Source organism: Pygocentrus nattereri, chromosome 2 (assembly GCF_015220715.1).
Source record: "Pygocentrus nattereri isolate fPygNat1 chromosome 2, fPygNat1.pri, whole genome shotgun sequence".
NCBI classification, from domain to species: Eukaryota; Metazoa; Chordata; class Actinopteri; order Characiformes; family Serrasalmidae; genus Pygocentrus; species Pygocentrus nattereri.
In genome coordinates, this window is record NC_051212.1 from 37,809,483 (window position 1) to 37,831,897 (window position 22,415).

General features: G+C 39.1%; 1 protein-coding gene and 1 long non-coding RNA gene across 5 annotated transcripts in view; one reads left to right on the forward strand and one right to left on the reverse strand.

The window, feature by feature from the left end:
- LOC119262446 overlaps positions 1 to 4,324 on the forward strand; it is a 124,927-nt gene extending 120,603 nt beyond the window's left edge. For all 4 annotated transcript variants that reach the window (XR_005129637.1, XR_005129638.1, XR_005129636.1 and 1 more), the window contains one exon: positions 2,485 to 4,324. This is a non-coding gene — a long non-coding RNA (uncharacterized LOC119262446). The remainder of the gene's footprint in view (positions 1 to 2,484) is intronic.
- Positions 1 to 22,415, reverse strand: part of fam49ba (family with sequence similarity 49 member Ba) — a 32,127-nt gene that overhangs the window by 3,061 nt on the left and 6,651 nt on the right. Inside the window, exons 2-6 of the mRNA XM_037534503.1 lie at positions 10,272 to 10,361; positions 10,048 to 10,169; positions 8,128 to 8,233; positions 2,565 to 2,701; positions 458 to 535 (exon numbers count right to left, since the gene is read on the reverse strand). Of these exons, the coding sequence (XP_037390400.1) occupies positions 458 to 535; positions 2,565 to 2,701; positions 8,128 to 8,233; positions 10,048 to 10,169; positions 10,272 to 10,344 (516 nt within the window). The 5' untranslated portion in view covers positions 10,345 to 10,361. The remainder of the gene's footprint in view (positions 1 to 457; positions 536 to 2,564; positions 2,702 to 8,127; positions 8,234 to 10,047; positions 10,170 to 10,271; positions 10,362 to 22,415) is intronic.

The following is a 22,415-nucleotide window of genomic DNA, read 5'->3' on the forward strand; positions in this document are numbered from 1 at the left end:
CGCTGTTATAACACCAAAGCCCACGTTTCATTAGATGAGGGGGTGGCGATAATTATTCCTGACTGCGAGAGCTTTTAATTGGGGAGGCAAGGTCAAGCACACCCCACCCCCCTCGTCTCATCTCCTGTTTGGGACAGTAATGAGAGTGAATCCATTAGCATACTAGTTCGCTTTCATCCACCTCCGCACAAACTCAACCCTGTGTCAGCTAAAAAGACGCACCAGTGTGAGTGTTGTAGATGGATAAAAGAAAATAGTTGGAATGAGCGGAAATGAGAGAATATTTGGCATTTCCCTGAGTCAGGACCTCTGTTACCTTATGATTGGAACAGAGTGGATCAGAGCACTGCTCGTTAACCCTGCCTGACCCTGGGGAATGGAGCATTACTAAAACATAAGCCCTCCCATAATGAGGTGACTTTCCAGAAGACTGCTCTGAGAAAAGGGCTGCACTTACTGCCAAGTTGTTGATTCGCATGCGGCTCAGCGTCCTCCGATAATAGCTGAAGTCATTCTGGATGGCTGGGTTGGTCATCTGGGGAGAAAAGATGCAGGTAAAGATTAAAACAAATGCCTAAACTGACCCGAATAGTCACGCTGCACTTTCATGCATTTATGACTGTTTTGGAACACAATGAGCAACATTATATATTTATATAAATAAATAAATAAATTACACTACTTCAGAAACGTATGAATTAAAGTGAGCAATTACTAAAATTAGATGAACATAAGGTTTCATCCATCACTAGTTGGCCCATATTTATCAAAATATACTGCCAGAGCAGTAGAGAACACACAGCATGTATGTTCACATTCTCCATATTATTAGATCAATAGAGGATGTAAACACACATACTTTGTTCTCTTTAATGAATTTACATAATCAAATTGCATGCCTACAACAAGTCTTCCTATTCAGACATGCTCTGTAATCTCACAGGAATAGATCATTACAGTAATTCAGTATTACAGTAAACGGAAGACCTCAGACACAAATGAACACTAATCTTGCTCTTATTATGTTTTAGTAATGCTTATAATTGCACTCATTAAAATGTCTTATCTTTGCATACTGTGTTTTTCTAAGTGTCTTAGCTTAAGGGTATGTTTGAACTCTAGCCTAGTCTGTCTAAGGGACACTGTTAGTTACTCTGTATAAAAGCATCTGCTTAATGCTATAAATGTTTTTTAGGGGTTTTTTCCCCCCTAATGATGATTGTGATGAAGCAACAGCCATAACTAAGTTTAAAACAAAGATAATGAACTAACCTTGCTTAAAATTTTGCAAAGAATAGTCTACTTGGATTAGTACTATGAAGAAACATTACATTTTAAATTTAATTTAAAAATGCAGTAAAATGAAAAATATGTAGTAACCAAGTGACACTTTCTACTTTTCTGGAGTACAGTAAATATCTGCAGCCACTGATAAGATTCTGCCATCATCCTGCATCCCTTATAATAAAAATATTGATAAGTAGCACTGATTCCAAGCCTTGTGCAGTGTACAATTTTTCAGATAGTCTCATCTATACAGTCTCTCATATTCAGGACCACAGGGGTATGAGCGGAAAGTGGAAAAGTAAGCACCTCAGCATGCATTTCCAGATTTCTTCCTAACAAGACAGCATTCCCTGAAGGAAAAGAGATAAAGCTCTGGCTCAGGCTTCTGCTTTGTGTTCCTGAGCAGATGTCTCTGCTGGTGGAGCGCTATGGGATCCTCTCCCATTCTCTTTCATTTCGCCCTTCTCTTCCCATCTCTTATCCATCTTCTCTCGCTCGCCCTGCTGCTCTCTTCATCCCACTGCGTTCTTCTTCCATCTCTCTGCTCTGTAATTCACCCACTAGCTTTCTCTAGAAGGCTCGCTCTTTCTCAGCCTAAAATCCTTTAATTGACTCTGTACCTTCATTACGCTTATTCTATTAACTTTTTACATTTAACATTTTTTGCTAAGTTTGAACATGACTTAAAAATTCTAGCCAGTACATGACTAGCAAACACAGCTTTGAATAATTGTACAAATCATAAAAGTCATTTTTTCAGTAAAAACACAAAAAGGTTTACTTAACTGCAGAGAATTGGTTTCTGTAGTGACAATTTGTAATGTTACATACTGACTTTCAGATTTTGGGACACATTTACTTAATTTCAATAAATGCCTTGGCTTTAAATAATTCATAAGATAATCCTAGTAACTTAAAATGTGAACTAATTCTGTAGAACAATCCTCATCAGAGTAAAGTGAGGGGGAGATAAGTGGGCAGAGCTTATTCTTATACATGCATCCACGGCCAAGGGTCTAGGCCTTCTCCACAAGTTGCTTATAAATATTAGGGGATTAGGGGAGGTTTATTTTGTTAGAAGCACATAAGCTGTTTTTCATACATGCATAAAACATCACAAAATCAAACTGAATCTTGATCTCAGAACTAAAAATTGTATGGAATCTAAAAATATTTGTATTGTTATACCCATACTAGATCAGACAACTGATGAAGCAAGAACAAAGACCCCCGGGTCACTGGGCGAACAGCAATAATCAAAGCTACACCACATGTACCTTGAGCTCATCGAAGCGCAGCGTGAAGTGCAGGATCTCAGCGAACTGCCGTGCCAGAGCCTGCTCCTGCTCCAGGTGCTGCGTGGGGCTACAGCGAGCACTTGTTAGGAACCCCAGCAGGCCATGCAGTGTGCCCTCTATAAGAGAGACAGGAGAGAAGAGGGAAGGTTAACGGCAGTTCTGTTCAGTAAGTAATGTAATAGACAGATACACAGACAGAGAAACAGATGGATCAATCTATGCTATGAATCAATAATATTTATAAGCACTGAAGGATGAAGTGACCGATCAGTCAATAATTTAAATGGAGAGTAGACAAAAGGTGCTAATAAAAAATAAAGGGGAGGATAAAGAACAGCAACTGAATCCAAATGAATGTTGTCTTGACTAAGGTTGTCCTTAAAATTTCTATTTCATTAGAAGACCAGCAGATTGATCTATAATGTGGTATTACTCTCTTCACTCTGATAAGCTAAACAATAAGCAGCAAAAGGACAAAATTCTCTGGCTGTCTCTTTATTGTACCAGAACACAGGGGAGCCACAAGAACTCTTCTATTCAGATCGCATCCACTTGCATTTTTCACCATCTAGTCTAATTTCTGGCAGAAGAACAGAAATCTCGGCACCCAGCAGGGAGATGTGAAGTTAGCCTGGGTCTTTGAAGCCTCTGCCCTGCCTCTTCTCCAGAGAGCACTCTGATTGGCTGGTGATTATGTGAGATTAGAGGACGTGTCACAGTTAATTGGGTCATGGCCTACTTCTCTACATGTAAGGCCCATTTCACTCATGAATCAATCCAGCCAACAGGCTGACAATAACAAACACACCAGGATCTGTAACGCCTCTCTGACCAATAAGGGTTAAATAATCTGTTAAAGTCATTGGAGCTAATAATAGATCACAATATACAGAAAAGGGGTTAACAGAACCCCATTTGTCTGATCGATTGAGGAAGACAGAATATAGGACAGAAAATAACTAATTAGATTATGACTGTAGCTTGCAGAACAATTTCCCAGAATATGAGAATTTCCACATTTACGCTGCTACACACAAAGACCAAAAGTAACATATACAGGATGTATTAAATGACATCTTAGTTATTCAAGGAATTATAAACCAAGCTCAACACTGCGGGGACATGTACAATGCCCTCATCTTGGATCATCTGCACAGCTTTATGCTTTTATTTTCCTGCAAGGTGGCCTACTCTTCAAACATCATTCATGAGTGTAATGTGGATCATCTTGCAGAAAAAGTCGTTTAGACCTTTCAGTCATTATTGTGTGTTCAGACATTAAGGCACTTTCAACTTGATTTTTTTTTTCTTTTCATGTAGCAAAAGCTAATATTCCTTTAAATAATTAATTTTAATGGATATGGCTAACAGCATTCTGACACTTAAGCAATAGTCTTACTGTCATAGTAAACACAATTTCTTTCAGAGTTAACACAAACCACTAAGGAGCTGGCTAACTGACAATGTTTGAACTGGTTATTGCTTTGGATTTTTCCTGAAACCATTGTTATGCATTATATTCCCAAAACCTCCTTTATTGAGAAGCAAAGGATATACATATATTTATAAATATCTTTATTAAAATAGCTTTCTAGACTTATGCTATGGTTTTATTAGTTTCTCAAACTTCTCTGTGAAACAAGCTTGGAACACTTTCATTTATATTGATTCATTTCATGGAATTTGAACCACACTGTTTGTGTTACCACTTGTAAATAAAATTTTGCTGCATACAAGCATCAAGATTGCGAGGCAAATTTATTCAAAGTGCTTTACAAAGAGTCTGGTGAAGTACTCGAACAGCTCACAAAGTTCTCGTGAAATTTTAACAGATTTCACCATAAATATTCTTGAAACAGAAAATTCATTCACACTGTTAGTATTTGTTCAAAGTTGTAACGGAGTCCTTAAGTGTCTTCTTGGCCACAGTTAACTTCTCTAGTCTCTGAGTGGCTGTGTGATCCAGCAGTTCTGTGACCTGAGGTTCTCTGAGGTTTTCTGTAAGATAACAGTTCAGAAGTGTTATCTTACAGAAAACATACAACCTAATTTAACAGGTCTTACAGCCTTTTATATTGTTCTGTTCCAGTGGAGGAATCCCAGGTAAGCTCCCTTTTTTCCTAATTTTCCCTGATTTAAAGCATCTACCTTGTACATGGTGTTTTCTGATCAATCACAGCCACTCAATGCTCCCTCACACAAATGATCCTGGTTTAAGATGCTTCTGAACAAGAGAAACACTCCACTCATATCTTTCTCAAAAGGCAATCGAGTTGCTAATTTGTCCCCATCTGTGACGGAGTGTTTGAGTCTTGAAAGTTTGTCAGTGAGCCTGTCAGCTACGTAAACCAAGTAAGGATGAGTGTAATCAGTGCAGTCATCAGTGGCACATTTTTTTGGTTAAGTGAAGGGTGAGGGTGGGGAATCTGAGACATAAAATAAATTTCATGTCTCTGAAATCAGAAGGTTCTTGAGTTTATTTTTGGACTTGTTCTTCTGTAGATATCTTCTGTGCACTGGATATCTGAAAATAAAATTCAATTGTCCTGCGATTAAATTCTAAGCCCTTTGGAACCTTTTTCAGAAAGTTCTTGGGTTGAATCCAGCTCTTGACAATGCTGTTGGGTTTATGTTTAAATTTTCATTGCAAAGCTTGGGATCTTAAAGAATAATAAACACAAGAGTCTTTGGTTTACTCGTAGAAGCCATACCTCTGACATGAGGAGATTGAGTTCATATCCTAAAACAGAATCCACTAGCAAGCGGGGTATCTATCTTAATAACAGCAAAGTGGCTGAACTCAAAAGTTCAAAGTATTTTAAAACATTTCTGATTCTCTGTGAACAGACCGTTTATGAGAGGAATATATCACAGTTAAGAAAAATCAACATAGGTTTAATTGCTGTCACCAATGATTTTAACTGTATAGACTTCACTTATTCCCATATATTCATACAGTTTAGGGGCTGTGACAAAAGTGGCTGTCTCTAAAGGATTACACTTGTGTGTATATATAGCTAGGCTACTTTGCTTTGTAGTGTGGCACAACTGTAAAGCTAGAAGACAGCAGCTGTGTAATGATCAGTTACACAAACAGATAAGGCAGTTGTGCAACCTCAATCATTTCTTTTGCTTTCCTAATTAATCCTGCTGCCAGGCTTGTAATAAACTATTTCAAAATGAAATCAGCATGCAGAGCTGGAGCATGTATGGTTTAAAAAGTGAATGGATGAGGGCGATGTGTCAGTAGATGACGTAATGGAGGATTGCCTCGCCTGAGGAGCATGTTAATCCAATTACGACGCATTGCTGCTTGGCTCAAGGCTGCTTCCCCCCTCACGCACTGCCTAATAACGTGAACATGATATTAACATCATAATCACAGTGGCATTAACCGCACCACAACATACGTCCACTACAGCCCAGCTCTGCACATATCACCGTGCATGCATCTCGGCCCCTTTGAGTTCCCAAAGTACTTGAAGTCATTAATATAAATATGCTAAATAATAATGCAAAAGTAAATAAATGAGAAGAAAGAACAGAGGAAGTGGCTACGCAATTTAATCTGAGAAAGGTTTGATGTGGAGGGCCATAGAGAGATAGACACATACAGCAGAAGAGGAAGGGGACAAAGTGGAGGCTGACTAAGATTATATAACTCCTCTTTAGCTAGGTGCTGACGCTAGAGTTCCACTAATATACCTTGATCAGATGCAGATGAATCACTCAGCAGCAGAGATCAGCTCTCACATCACTGCCCATCACATCAAATCAAGCTCTATATAAAACTCTGCCTCAGGACTGTGAGCAGCTCAACTCAGCCACTGAGCTTACCAATAAACATGCAAAGTGGGTTAGTGGACCACACGTCCCTGAGAGAAATCACTTACACGCTGCTGCGTTTACTACAGGGACATTCAGCTGATAATGTTTAAGTTCATTCAGTTATCCTAATATATCCCCATCACTGGTAATTATGCCAATTTTCACTGTTCTGCAGTGTATGCACTGTTCACATACAGCACCAGGCAAAACAGCAAAATGTATACAGTACCAGTCAAAGGTTTGGACTCATAAAACACTGACTCATTGTCTGTTTTACAATAACAATAATAATAACAATAATAAAAAGATATGAAAACTGGGAAATAACATGTAACTATGCAGTGACTGCGCAAAAAAAAAAAAAAGTACATATTATAGCCTTATTTTACATAGGGCTGTCCAATGAGTCAACTCATTTTGATTCCAAGTCACATTATACTATTATGATTGACTGGATCAGATGCATTAATGTAAGCCTAAGCAGATGCAGCATGGTAGATAAAGGCTGGAATTAAACTCTGGAGGGAGGGGGGGGTTCAGCACCGGTAATGTTGTTTGACTGTGACACAGTTTTTGGCACTCCCAGTGTTTTCCACTTTGTCCAAAGTAAAATACAGCCAGTCTAGTTATGTGGGTGTTTTTGGAGGCTGCATTTTTCATAAAGCCTGTCTAGACGCTGACAGAATATCTCACACTACAGGCACACACAACCTTGAATGCCCTTATATGGAATCAAGTATAAAGCTTTGGAGTCAACTCTCGATTCGCAAACAACTGGAATTGGAGAACCAACACTTTTTGGGATTAACTCCCAGGCCATTTAGAGTACCACCTTGTCTTGATGAAGCCTTACACACTCAGCATTATCTCACACAGCTTCATGAAGAGCACCTGAGGTTGAACTGAAGTTTTTCATATATGCTGAGAAACTGGGCACAAAGTAGGCATTTACTTCACTTCACTTCTAAGCATGAGTATTTACAGCAAAATGTTTTTAATGGTACATGTCCGCTGCATGCAAATTTATCATCACCCGAAATTTCAGCCCCATTCATTTACAATGAGCAGTAACGGAAAATGTGTGAGGGATTGTGAGATAGCAAGTAGCATGAACAAGTTGAGCGGTCTTCATTTTATCCAAGTTACATGCAACAGGCATGGAGCGCTGACCAATCATACCAAGAGAGGACGTGCCTACATGGTTTCGTCTGAAAGTCTGGGTCTGAAAGTCACAGATGTCTGGGTTCCCCATTCCATACAGTCCAAAACTAACAAAGACGAAATTAAATGAAATATTGTATGGCAGAAAGTCTGACACTGCCAGTGGCCCTAATGAGTCAAAAGACAGCAATGAACTGGAATTATAGCAGGCTAATACAGGTCTTTTTATTGGATTTTTTTTCTTCTGTAGCTCGTCAACATGTACTGAACTATTCTGACCTTTGTAAGTTAGTGTAGACTACCTGAGAAGCAAATTTATTTGAAACTGATCTGAAATGAACACAGACCGACAGGTTCATTTGCATCCTGTTTTATAGATAGACACAGCCCTTAGGCTGCAAGGCACTGTCGAAGAAGGTGGTGGGAGAATTCTGCACTGTGTGCAGTGGACACGTACCATGATACTATGAAAAGTGTACAATCATTGAGGTGTGTTCAGACTTTTGTCTAATGGTGTAGAATCAGCAGTATGTGTGTAAGAGGAAGTTCATACCCAGCTTTAGAGAGAACTCATAAAACTTCTTTAGCTTCCCCACCAGCGGGACCACAGCATTCCAGGCCTTCTCCTGCACGCGCTCATCGTTCGGCTGCTGGATGGCCTGGACATACAAAGCAATCAATCATTGAAACACTGTGTTTTTAACATGTTTCAACTAAAACCCAATACGTAACTGAGCATACTTCCTAAACGTATCTACAAGATCATATGAACAGGGAGTTCTGCTCTCTATAACCCCAGGATGAATCAGCTGATTATCTAATGAGTTGATTCAGGTGTTAAAGCAGAGAACACTAAAGCCTGCAGTGACGTGGCCCTCCAGCAGTGCACTTGACACAAATGATTTATTTCAGCAGTTCTTAAATTTTCTTAGTTTAAGACCCCCTTTGTGGATAGTAAAGTTCACTGTGCTCCTTCGCCCCCCTGCCCCTCAACCCATTTACCCCCCACTTGCTCACCTGTCAGTGCCCCCCATTACTTTGACATAAACTAAGACCACGTCTTAACAGACCCTCGTTCATTTTGCTACCTTTCCTTGAAGCTATCGCAGATGTGCACATACAAATCATTCCGTTGTTGACAAGACATTTCAGATAACTTGTTATTGGGCATGGTATGTACATGAACTGTGACTGATTTCACTTTAATATTTCATTTTAATAATGTTTAACAACATGTACCATCTACCAAACAAGTACCAGTACCTTAGATTTAGTCAAAGCAGATTTAATAAACTGACAAAATTAAACTAGAGATGCAACTTCTTTTTTTTTTCCTTTTCAGCCCCCTTGGCATCCCTCTGTAGCTCCCAAACTTGAGAGCTGCTGGTTTACATGATGACTGGCATTTTCTGCCTATTCTGTAAGTGTCACAACTGTAGTGTACAGTCAATTACCACAGTCGACTATGTAGAAAAAAGCTGAACTATAACAGAAGCCTCTATGCAGATGCTAATCCCAATTAGTAAATCATTATACAAAGCACATTAATTTGTAGAATGCTTTCATTAATTCTTCATGGAAAAAGTGTTTATATATAGTGTTCTTCCAAAAAAAAAAAAGAAAAACAGTAAGTGTCTATTAATGCTTCTTTCAATTAACTGGACACTGGACTAGTTTTCCATATTAATTTGTGGTAATGCATTTCTGTAGTGAAGTGGGAATTTTCACAGGCTTCTGCATGATCATGAATGGAAATCTCAGAGAAAGAAAAGTGGGGGAAAAAAGTTGCTCTAGTGTTGGAAAGTTGGAAACAATTTTGGTAACTCAGTCTCATCAGATGAGATTTTATTATAGTAACAAAATTTAAAACTGCCAAATGGCTTTGCATACAATCACATGCAAGTTTGAACATCCTGGTCAAATTACATTTATTTGCCGTCATTTTGGTTTATTGTTGATTTTCTAAATGTAAAATAAGTGAAGACATCCTCTACAGGGGATTTTTAAAATGTGTTCCAAATGTGTTTTAGAGAAAAACAAAATGTCCCTGTTTTTTTCTTCTTCTTAAAACTGACGTTAAAACCGCGTCACTGGACAACTCAATGCACGTGAAAGAGAATGATACTGTTATGAGATTTAGTAAATTCAAAACAGACAAAACAGAACCTCCTACATCCAATTAAATAGTCCTAATTATGCTCACTTTGTAATAATACATGTAGTTATTGTTCATTTGCATTAAGTACTGTTGATTTCCTCGGAAAGCATACTGTGACATTTATCATGGATAACAATTACATATCAACATATTGCCTATCCTTAAAACAAACAGTATAACAACGACTAAGGGCACATGCACAATCAAACAACATGCACACACTGCCAAACTGTAAGAAAAAGAGATTAAGTGTTTTTAGAACTGGCCCTGCCTTTTTGAGCCCTTAGACAAGTTTCTGCTGGATGGGGTGTTCACCTGTCTGATGGCTTCTCCTGCTCCACTGTAAGACTGCAGGTCCTGCAAGATGCTCATCGCCTCCTCCAGAACCTTACTGACCTGTTCCCACAGCTGCCTCTCCGCCTCTGTGGGTTGGGCGTCTGCATGAGGCCAAAAAGAAAATCAGTGCTGCATTAATACCCCTTGCAACCACAAAGAAACTGTGTATGTAATGCAGAGGTGCTGGATGCATATACACCTACTTTCAAAGTCCAGGAAAAAGTTCCCAGCATTGTTGTCGATGTCTCTCGTTAGAACTTTGATCAGATTCCCCATGGCATCCAATCACAAACCTGAGGAAAGCAAAATGCGTCAGTGATGTCTCAACTTAGCATTTAAAGCGCCTTTATCATGGAGAAGTTTCATGTAGTATAAAAACACTGTACCATTCACTTCACCACAAAGTCCATGTATCAAAATTAAGCTGCAAAACCAACCTGTTTTTATTTAAATGCTTTTGTGAGGTCACAACAACCATAATATATAATTTAAATGCATGACCCTGTTCGGCCTACAGTTACACACATTGATGCTGACATTACTGCTTTTTGAATGCATGGTAGGCTATCATACAGTAGCCTAGCCTGGAGTGAGAACAACCAATGAGAACAGTGCTCATTTACATACAGACATATGCAAAACTTTGCATGTTCCAGTCAGGATACAGGTTTTACTGATTTGCGAAATGAAGTCAACACATCATCTGCAGAGAACACATTTTAATGCACAATGTCTGCATGAGGCACAATTACTGTTTATTTGCTAAATTTCATATACTGGAGGGATCAAACATAAGAGGTTTCTGTTCAGGGCAGAGAGAGGTAGTGGGATCCAGTGCAGCATCAAACAGCTGCAGTTTGAGTGTCCAGCTCCATTCCTTGAGGGCCAGAGTCCAGTACAGTTTGGTGAACTTTCCTGCTTAAATGCAACAATTAAACATAGTAACTAACTGCTGCGTTAAAGAAGTGATTTGTGGAGGTAAATCACCAAACAGTGCTGCAGTAAGACAAACAGGACAACAGCTGGATAGCCCTGCACTACACTCGCCCACTGTCCAATCAATTGACTGCCCGATCCGTTTTACCCTTCCTGATGGAAAACAGGAGGCTATTGCTTCAACTTGTGATAATGAAGGTTTACTTGGTCATGTTATGGGGTACTATTCTGTCCCCTTGTACTCTAGTGACTCTTCCTCTTTCAAGAATTACTCACTTTTCCTGTACATTCCTCTTCAGTGAATCAACCCCCATAACAGGGAGATCATAATACAGATGGTTTGAAAACACCCACAAAAGGGAGGCTACTCCACAGTATCTGACCTCAAACGGAAACCGAGATAGATGTGTGGCCAAAGCTCTTCTAAGAAATGTTTTTTTAGCTGTATTTAGATAGTTTGGTCAAAAATCTAATTTACAGTACTTCCCCTCCAACTACAAATGTAGTGACCAGCCAAGACATGATTGGTGTCTGAAGTCTGCTTGTTTAGTTTTGTGTTGGAGTCAAGAGCCAAATGTAGCCAGTAAGTAAAGGAAGCTTACACCAAACCCATTAGCACAGTGCAAACCAAAAGCATCACACACTTGCTTCAAACTGTATCAAGACAACAACAACAACAAAATAATAATAATTTTAAGAAGCTTTTTTGTGGTCATTTTGAAACAAACCAACATAATAATCAAGACATTCAGTAAAAGTTACAGTTGTAGTATACAGTCATCTTTGGCTACAAAGCTATATTAAGCTATTAATGAAAAACTGACTTGTGAATATCACATAGACTTTACCACCTCAGGCCGCTTAGCTTAGCCTTCTCATCTAAAGCAATATCTTGAATGAAACAGTTTGAAACAACCTGTTACGCCTGATGTACCAAAGCTAAGACACAATTTCACTCAGGTCTAAAACCTGACGCTGAGGTTTCATGATAAAAGCACCATATAGGCAGCTTTTTTTTTTTAAAGACATGATACCTGCCAGCAGTGTAGAGCATGTTCAACCAGTTCAGCTCAAGTGTCACGTTTCAACAATCAGTCTTTTCAATAATCTCATCAACAAACTCATCTATGTTGGGCACAATGAATGCAGTATTAATGCCAGGTTTTTCAGATGTTTATAACATGGTTAAAATGAACAAAGCAAATGGGATTGGCCTGGAGCTCCAGAGCAAAACTAAAAAGCAAACCCTGCTGAAAGAACCCCTTAGAAACCACTAAGTGTTAATGAGTTGATATTAGGATATCATGATCCTAATGATTCAACAGGTGACCAGTGGTGGATTCTAAAGGCATTTAATGATTTCCTAATGGGATCTAAAGGTATTCTATGGGAAACTAGTGGTCTCAATAGGACACCATTAAGCCAATTCCCACAGGAAAGCAGAACTGTTAGGTTTTAATCCTAATCCTAAAATTTAAATCTTCATTTTTCAGCATTAAACTTCAGACACCAAACTTGTCCTGGCTGATAAACTCTATTTGGGGTAAAAGGGAGTGCAAATTAGATTCTGATCCAGCTCTCAATTTAGGAGGAAGTTCAACTGAGACAAATGGAGCAACTGCAGTTAAAGTAGGCAAGTAGGTTTGTGCAACTGACCCAAGCTGCTCTCTGCAGTGCGAGTGGAGTATGGAGGTGTGTTCTCTCACAAGTCCCAGCAGACTCACGCCGTCATGTTGTTGCATATTCAAGCAACCACAGGGAGCAAATAAGCTCTAGTGTGAGTGTGTCCCGGACCCCCAAAGGCCTCTGCCGGCTTTACATGTCAAATCCGGGCTTCTGCTCATTTGACTACAACTCGCCCACCCTGCTCTCTGATTGGATCAGAGCTTTCTGCTGTTTCCATGGAGCCAAAAACGGCTCTCTAAACCAAAAACAAGCCACCAGCCAATGGGAGCAAAGCAGGACTACAGAAGATAATGCTGAGCATCTTAAAAGAACATGAATAAATGAATAATGACTGTTGTACTTGAAAGAGACGCAGGTTTCAAAACAAGAAAAAGAAGAGCGTTTCTGTAGTGACAGAAAAATGACAAGTAAAAGCTTTGCATTTAATGGTTTCTTAAGATCTTTTTATAGCAGTTCCTACCTGTCCTACACTTGACAAATGAGTCTGGAGCTAAAATGCTGAGAGAATAGATTTTATGTTTTTGTATTAAACTGTACAGTTTTCAATATTTGGCTGCATAAGCAGGAAAAAAAAAAAGCACCTGAATGCACAGAAGTGCACATAATGTCGCTGTAATCCAACACTCATGACCAGAGTGCATTTATCTTGCAGGTTGTAAGTAGGGCAAAAGACTAAGACCATTTCTTGCTAAATGCTTACTGGGATGAGATATGAATGAGGAGGGGGGGGTCTTTCTTAAAATCCCCCCAATCCTATTAGCAGAAAGTGCTCAAAAGCTGAGTTGGAAATATGTCAGCACCTGAAGCATGAGGAGCAGGGCTTTAGTGGTTCTGGGTGTAGACGCAGTGGATGGCATGCTGTCTAGTTCACTGCAGCATGATTAGCATGTTTCAGCATGGAGAACAACGTGTGTGTCCACGTGCCCACCCTTCTACTACGAATACTACAGCACAGCCAGTGGAGCACGAGATCGTCCTTCACTCCCCCAACCCCCCCACCATGCAGACAGTGCAGAGTGGAGTCACATGGCTGAGGCGAGGTGGGGCGGGGCTCTGCAGTACTGGGCTGGGCTGCTGCAGTGCAGAGAAAGAGAGAGAGCGGCAGCGCCCCTCCTGACCCAGATTCAGCCTAGAGCCATGCCACACTATATTAATGTTACACCCTTAACCCTAAGCTGACCTCCTGGCACCACAGCAAAGACGAATACATCCATGAACATGCAAGATCATGAAAAACCTTAATGGCTATTTGAAGCAAAATCTGACACCATTTCCCCTTCAAATATCTTAAAAATCTGTTGTCATTTCATGTTAATCGAGTGACCTTGTTTGGAGATTTTTCAACCACTTTAACCCTAAAGTCCTGTCTATGGGGTTCATTCTCTCATAACTGCATCACTTATTAGTTTCATGCATAATTCACAGTTGTTACTGAATAATATGTCTGGAGATTAATAACTCAATGGTAAACCTAGGGCTTAAAGATTTAAGATGACATCCTTCTTGCTTGCATTAGAAAAAGAAAAAAAAAAAAAAATCAAGTATACACAGTCTTCCCCTTTCTCCAATATAGTTTAATCAGCAAAAGCTGAATGATGGAGGGAAGTATCTATCTTCTGAAAAATATTGCAGTTATTTTTTAATAAGCTACAGGCCTGTTGTTGTGTTTATTTATTTATTTATTTTTGTCAAGGACACATCCATTTTATTCAGCCATGCAAGCCTTTTTATTAGTGGTGGAGTCTTGATGCTGTAGTAAAGTAGTGGAGCCAGGCTTCTAGTTCTCAAGCTCTTACTTCCACCTAAAAATGAGTGAGTTGATGTTGGATATAAAATGCCAGCTCTTGTTACTTGAAAAGTGCACTTTTTTTTTAAAACTAATTTTAGCCAACAGTTTTTTTTAAAACTACAGCTAATGCAACATCATTGTACAGCTCAACACACTTGGAAGAGAACGTTAACTGGCAGTTCTGTTATATCAGCTAACAGATGCCACGTTTGTGTTGTGGGGAGAAAGAGGACCATTATGCTCTTTTGGACTCAGATGGGAGTGGCACCTCCCCATCACCAGGCAAGTGTGCTGAAAGCTGCAATCTGCAATGATTTCAATGTAAAGAATTATTAAGCGCTCAGCCATACTGTCAAGAACTACAAGGCTAATAAAGCTAACAAGTAATAGAAGCTTACAGTTCAGCCAACTAATCAGCTTTCAGCAAACTGTAGGCCTAAATCATCAACACTTGTCTCAAACCATGACGAGTTGATAAGTCATCTTATGTAGACTTGCTTATGTGGTTTCTGATTTCTTCTTATGTGGTAAATTTTTGTGCCAAACTACTGCTTTAAGGTTTGAAGACATCACATTACTCATGCAGACGTAGTTCAGTATGTGCTTAATCCTCAGCATGAGCCTTTACATAAGATGAAATCATTTTAATGACAATAACAGAGAGGATGGATGATTTGAGGACGGTCAATTTACAACTCTTTAGAGGCTACAGTGAACTCATGGTGGTGTCAGCGTCCCTCAGCAGCGGGAATTCTTTCATAGTGTGCTGTAATGTATTCTGGCATCTTCCTGCTTCTTTACACTCTCATACACAGCTGCCCAGATTTCCCTCTTTTCCCTCCGCATCACTTCCCTTAAATCACACCCCTCTCTGCTGCGGAGCTGCTGTAGGGGTCAGTCTGTCTGCGTGACGTACTGATGAGGCAGTGAGCATGTGTCCGGAAGCTTCTCTTTCTCCAGGACTACAGAGAGGAGTGCCAGCCCACTATGAAGAGGGAAAAACAGATGGGTGGTGCTGGACAGCTGTAGAGACAGAGCTAACTCTAGAATCTTCCAGCCCAGCACTGAGTCACAGACAGACACACACACACACACACACACACACACACACACACACACACACACACACACACACACACTCCAGCCATCTTGCACTGTCCCAGTTCATCTCATCCTCCTATACTGCTTTCACTGCTAATAAACATCTATTATTCCCTCTATGAGTCATTTGACAATTCACAAAGAAAAGTGTTTAAAATCAGGGATGGACGCATCATGCATTTAATGTCCAATTCAGATTCTGATTTCTTTACAGCCAGATTGGCCGGTGACCAGTTTTATTGGGCTTTTATATACCCAAAGCGAACACCGTGTGGGTTAAACTGGCACATTTCTATTAGCCAAAGTTACATTACAAACAACATTATTTGTTATGAAATGGACAAAAACTGACTCTTTCAATTTGTAAAAGTAAAATGAGCTGCCTATGTAAACAACATAAATCAAATAAAGCGCTATATTGAAAGTAAGACGTAACAGGCTTGAATCTTTACACTGGGACTGCATGTACCTGACTCATAGTATTTACTTTGGCTAACTTTACTAAAATCAGTAATAAATTTAACTTTACTTAAAAAAAGTAATACGTTTAACATTTTTAAAACAAATATTGAGCAATAACAATATGATTCCAGTGTCATCATACATCAGTACTGACAGAGCTTGTTTTGGCTCTTTTGTTCTACTTTGCTTCTATTAAAATGACATCAAAGTCTACCTAAAGTAGTAGAGTTGGGCAATACAACACTATTAGTGTGAAAAAATGACAACACAGTAGGTCACAGTATGCTTTCTAAGCATGTGTTGGATATGGTCAGTATGCAAATAACAATGAACAACTGCATTAAAAAATAAATTTAAAACATTTTTTTTTTCATTTTTTTAATGGATTTACCAAAGCATAGTATGTACTGTAGCACATAAAAGCATGAAGTATTATGATGTCACATTTGTCATATCATCCACCTATAACACAGAATACACTAACTAAACGTTTCCAAAAATGAAACGATATTCGTTATGTATTTAGCACTACAGCAAACTGAAGCACCCATTGACTTGCATTTTTGTTATAATCAGTACTATTAAAATTAAAAATCTGTATAGTTGTTCCCCATCTGCACCTTAATCACCTGCAACTTCACAACACTGACTCTGCCTGAATAACTTGCCCACACTGATTACTGCTGTAACTTAAATCCTATTACATCCACTTAGAAGCGTCTCTTTAGCTGTTTTTTTTATCCTCCTTCAGGCAGATGGTGTAGCTTTAGATGTGCAGACCTAAACAGTCTCCCACTTGAGACTCATATCCCTTGAATTACCTGCCTGGAAGCATATCTGAACTTTAGATGAACCTCACGATGGCTCTTCCAACAGCCCACATCCTTCACCACACCCATGCGCACAATCACATGCCAGTGGGAAAGCAGCTACAGAGGACACACTTTTGCCTCCAGGCAGTAGAGAAGCATTGACACCGTACAGATGCCCCCCATTCCTTTCCTCCAGTTCATACAGTTCTGCAGGGGGCAACGAGCCATACGGCTTGCCTCTAAGGTGTTGGCTTGATTTGAATGCCAGTGTGTCAGAAGCCATCTAAACCCATGACACTGTCTGAAGTCACCACATAATATTGCAATAATAACAGTGTGATCTTGAACAGTCCTCACTTTAAATTCAGCACTGAAGGCAAATGTTCTGATGTGCCTTTACTGTGTTTAACCTTGAAAAAAAAAAAGCCAGACCTTGAAATTATCATCCAATCTCAGGACTTCAGTGTGATACCCCTGGTTCTGAGCTTCTCCGGTACACTTATGGGGGCTCTTTTTGGTGGAGGTCTACTGCCCCTTGGTGGACACCGGATGATCCTGCAGTGACTTGCATACTGCAGCCTGGAGGATTTTGCTCATACAGAAAAAGAACTGCAGATCACTTAGTAACAGTGAATGTACTTCATGTCACACAGTGTGTCTTTAGTTATAACGTATAAAGACGTATGACGTGTGAAACTCCTGTGAAATACAAGCCACACCTCTGACTTTTAAATGATTGTCAGGCTTTACTGGGTGATTCACAGCAGTGCACGCCCATCGTCCAAAATTATGAATACAATCATTTTTATTCAAATGTTAATCACACTGTGCTACGCTTATACAGGCCTAATTCGGTTTGCAATGAAGACAGTGTTCTTCTTTACCTGGGGTGAGACCCAGACACTGATAGACGACTGACGGTTGAGCTCTCCTGCTACCCGCTTCAGACCAGCTGCCCACGCCCCCACTACTGCCACTTGCCTTGGACTAGCTGCCCACCCTACACTTAAGTTTTCATGGACTCCTACTACTACTACTACTCCTCCTCCTCCTCCTCCTCCTACTCCTCCTCCTCCTCCTACTCCTCCTACTCCTCCTACTCCTCCTACTCCTCCTAGTATAATCATTTTGTTGGTAGTTTGACCAGAGGAGGATAGGTCCCCCCTTGTGAGCCTTGGTTCCTCCCAAGGTTTCTTCCTCAGCTCTGAGGGAGTTTTTACTTGCTCACCTGGGTTTTATATTTCATGTTAAAACTTTGTCTTTACTGGAATTCTGTGAAGCTTCTTTGTGACATCAGTTGTAAAAAGTGCTATACAATTAAATTAGATTTGATTTGAAATATCATGTTGCACAGCTCTACAAAGCACATAAACAACCTGTACTCAATTTGTCCTTTACTGCTTAATTGACTTACTGAATTGTTAATGGCGTGTTTGGTTTAGCAAGTGTTGGGTTTGGACTGCACACTTGTGGTTTTGGGGTTGTCGCTTTGGTTTTCTTTAAATTCCCCCTAAAGCTCCCCCAGCAGCGGTGTCAACTGCAGCATGAAGACCAGCTGCACTTTCACCACTTCGACTCTCTTTGGTCACTCAGTGGTCAACACTTTTTAGCACCTTAAGCTTTCATCTCTAGGTTTGTTGCACAATAGCAGAAATCATGTGTGGCATCAGCTATCTAAGATCAGCGTTCCCCACTCCTTCATGTTATATGAAATATTAAATGAACTCTGACTGGCTGCCAGTTGTGTGTCTCATTCAAAAAGCAGTTAAAAAAACAATTCTTATAACAAAGCATAAATAGGTGATTCTACACTGCTGCATTTTGAATAAGCGTATATATGCAAATACACTTTTTAACATCACATTATTTACATTTTTACTTTTACATCAAAAAAATCTGAATTTATTATGGGCTGTTTGCAGATTTTTTTTTTTTTGTATATGGATGGTATGAACCCGGGAGTGACTGGTATATTTTGAAACTTAAAAAATGTTCACATACTACATTAAACTTTTTATTTGATTTCATTTTTACATCTCATTTGCCTTGACATTGTAGATACCCCCTTCCATAAAATAGTACATTTGTCAAGCAAATACAACTTCACACAAATAGTATGTGATATTTTCCATCCACAGTTTCTCTTGTGGTACATTTTTAACAAAAGTATATGGATATCAAACAAAATCCAACACTGGTTAAGCTCTGTGGCAATATGAGAGAAGAACTACTAAAATGTCTTATTTGCTCTAAAATGGTTGTCTTTTTCAACCCTCTACTGCATGTATTATGAGTGCAATTTAAAAATATATATAAATATAGTTCACATAAAATCTCTAAAATTCTCTAACAAAAAAATTTATGCTGAATGTTAGAAAGAGGTGAGAGATCTCATAAGAGATATGAAAAAGTACATGCTTTTTGATTAACTTACTCAGACTATAAATGTTATTATAAAGTGAGGAAAATGAGTTTGTTCCCCTGTGCAATAGAGGGTTAATGTTAGTTTGTTTTGATGACTACAACCATTTTCCAAGTTGCTCTCTTACATGTGCCCAATTTAGTATACCAACCACAGACTTCCTAAATGATGATCTATTAACTACGCCATGTAATATTATATACACCAGTCTGTGTGCAAACGAGTCTTGATCAAGTTCGTTATCTAAGCCTTCTAAAGGTTTCTATCTTTCTATCTACTGTGCAGTTCCAGCTATGCAATGAATAATCTGATGACATTTTAAAAAAGCATTTTAAAAAACTGGGTAGACATTTCAACTCATACAATTTTGATTACCATTTGTACAAATTTGAACCAATGTACAATTTCAGTCTCAGGGATTCGTGCAGGGATTCGCTTGCAAATATGACGTCTGCAAACACAGAGTAGTGACAGACGGGATGGGAGGAGGTTGCAAAAGATGCCGCAGCTCAGCGTGAGGTTTCCCCATTACTTTCGATCTGACTAATGAGTGTTTTAACGAGGCTCTTTAGCATTGAACGTTCTCTCACACATTGGTTTACCAAAACAGAACAGCTTCTAATGCACGAGTAGTCATTATTCTTTTTTTCAGTGTTTCTTTTGTTCAGCTATACGGAGGGATGAACAGTCACGCTACAGTAGTAGGGGGTGCATCAGTATGATAAACAGCGTCTGTTTTTTTTTATTTTTGTTTTTGTCAGTCCTTGCTAGGCCTGAACAATTTGGAGTAAATATCTAATTGCGATTTTCCCTACCAACAGTGCAATTACAATACAAGTTGCGATTTTTTTATAACTTAAGATTCAGACCTGTTTTATTTTGGTCAAGAAGACCAGAATATCCACCTCTTCTGGCTTGAGGCTCAGCCCCTGAACACAGTGTGCCAAACTACAAGTAAGTTGTGGTTGTGATGTCACGGCACATGGAGGTTTGGTCGCTTCTGATTGGTCTCGCATACAGGCAGTTCACAAACTCTTATTAGGTTAGTTTCCCCTCTTAGAACTTAAAACAACATCGCTGTTCATGTAGACACTTAAAAAAGATGGTTCTTCAATTGTTCTTTAGTAAAGATAACTGTTCTATACAGAACCATAAACACTCAATGACTCACTTCCATGCTTAAAAATCTCTTTGCATGACAAAATCATTCTTTAAATTTATGGACATAGTTTTGTATATGGTTCTACATAGCACATATGTGAAAAGGACTCTATCTAGTACCAAAATGTTCTCCTATTGTTTTCTGTTTGACATGATTGAATGATAGTAGAACCCTTTCCCAACACATTTTCCATCAATTTGAGGAAGAATTTCACACTGCAAAGAACCATTTAAGCATGCAAATGGGTCTTTGAGTGTTCATGGTTCTATATAAAATGAATGTCTTTAATGAAGAACCATCTTCTTTAAGAACCTTGAAGAACTTGAGTGTACGCTATAATTTTTAAAAATTGCAGCTCTTGTGATTTGAAAATGGCACCGTCTTAAACTGCAATATCTGTACAAAAGCGATATATGTTTCAGCCCTAGCCCTCACACCCAGACGAGTTCAAAGTGAAAGTGTATGTGCATGGCACAAAGCGACATAGCATGTTACTTATGCTATTACCAAATAGTTTGTTTAAAAAAGAAATATGAAGTTCCTTGACTACACCTGTACACATCAAGTCATGAATGCATTTAATAGGTGAACAATGTGACATATCTGCTAAAATAAATGCAGAGTGGGAGGGTGCAGGATGCAGCCTAGTGCTGCTAATTTTACGAAAAGCAAAAATAAAGCAAGTTTTTGATCGACCTTAGATAAAACAGTCAGCACTCTTGGTGGATATTCACAGCTCACAGTGCAGTTATGAGTACAGATTCACACACAGTAACATCATTTATGAGAACATTAGAATAGTCTTATTCCTATTGTTAAGTTGCGCTTATGCAGAGTTGTGTTTTTAATACATAATACATAAAGCAGCCTGCTGGTATTTTTGAGAGGTCCTTACAGTGCTTTTACCAACCAAAACTTGCACATGGAACATGTTTTGGCCTGTCACGGAACATGTATTAAGATAGTGGTTCTGAGATACAGGTTATGGGGACTGCATGCACTGCATAGGTTTGTGTTTTTTTTCCACTTTCACACATCCAAGTCTTCATGGTATTAACAAGCCTTGCAGGAGATGAGTCAGACATGATACTGCAGCAAAACACAAACGTGCACGACGAGAGGGTTCTAAAGACTAGGGTTAAATAGATGGCATGAAGAAAGAGTAAATTCATTCAATAACTTACTGTAGGAGTGTTTGGTGTATGTGTAGTGAACTGAATGAGCACAACCTGCTATATGGCGTTTGCTTTTTAGCATGTCTTAACTAAATACTAATATGACCATTATCTGATTGCGGGAGACTTATACAACTTATCATCTAAATAGTGTAAAATATACGCAAAATCAGGCAAATAAAAGTTCTCAAACAGAACTTTCAATGTCCGCTATGCCAGAACTCAAACAAAATAAGGCCCCCAAAATACCCTGGAATAGAGGCCTTTTTTAATTAATAGATGTCCAATCAGCTACATCAACAGTTTAACATAAGTGATTACAGAAACACAGCGTTTCTCCCAGCTCTTACGCCTATTTGGAGGGAGGTGCAAGTTTTTAGTAACTACTGAGCTCAACACTAAAACTAGTTTGTGTGGAGCAACTCAATTTGATTTTGCAATGCATAAACCTCAACTTGGTAAACACTTGCATTACAACTAGCCTACATTTACATTTATGTACAGAGGGTGCAGCCAGACGTGTATACAGTATAAGCCCCTCCCCTCTCACTGTATTCTGATAAGCAGCACCCAGATGCCTAGTTTTCATCAGCGATTGTTTCTAATGAAGATGGTAAATTAGAGACGCTCAGAAGAGACTGAAGGACACTGTGACGCTTCTAACTTTCCATATGTTTCCCCAAGTTCAATTTGGTCAATTCTTGATCCTGTACAGAGAAATCATTACAACCTTTTTAAACAGCATAAATGTGCTCAGGTGCACAAATATAACTGGATTGTAAGTAGCTGCTCCAGAAGAATT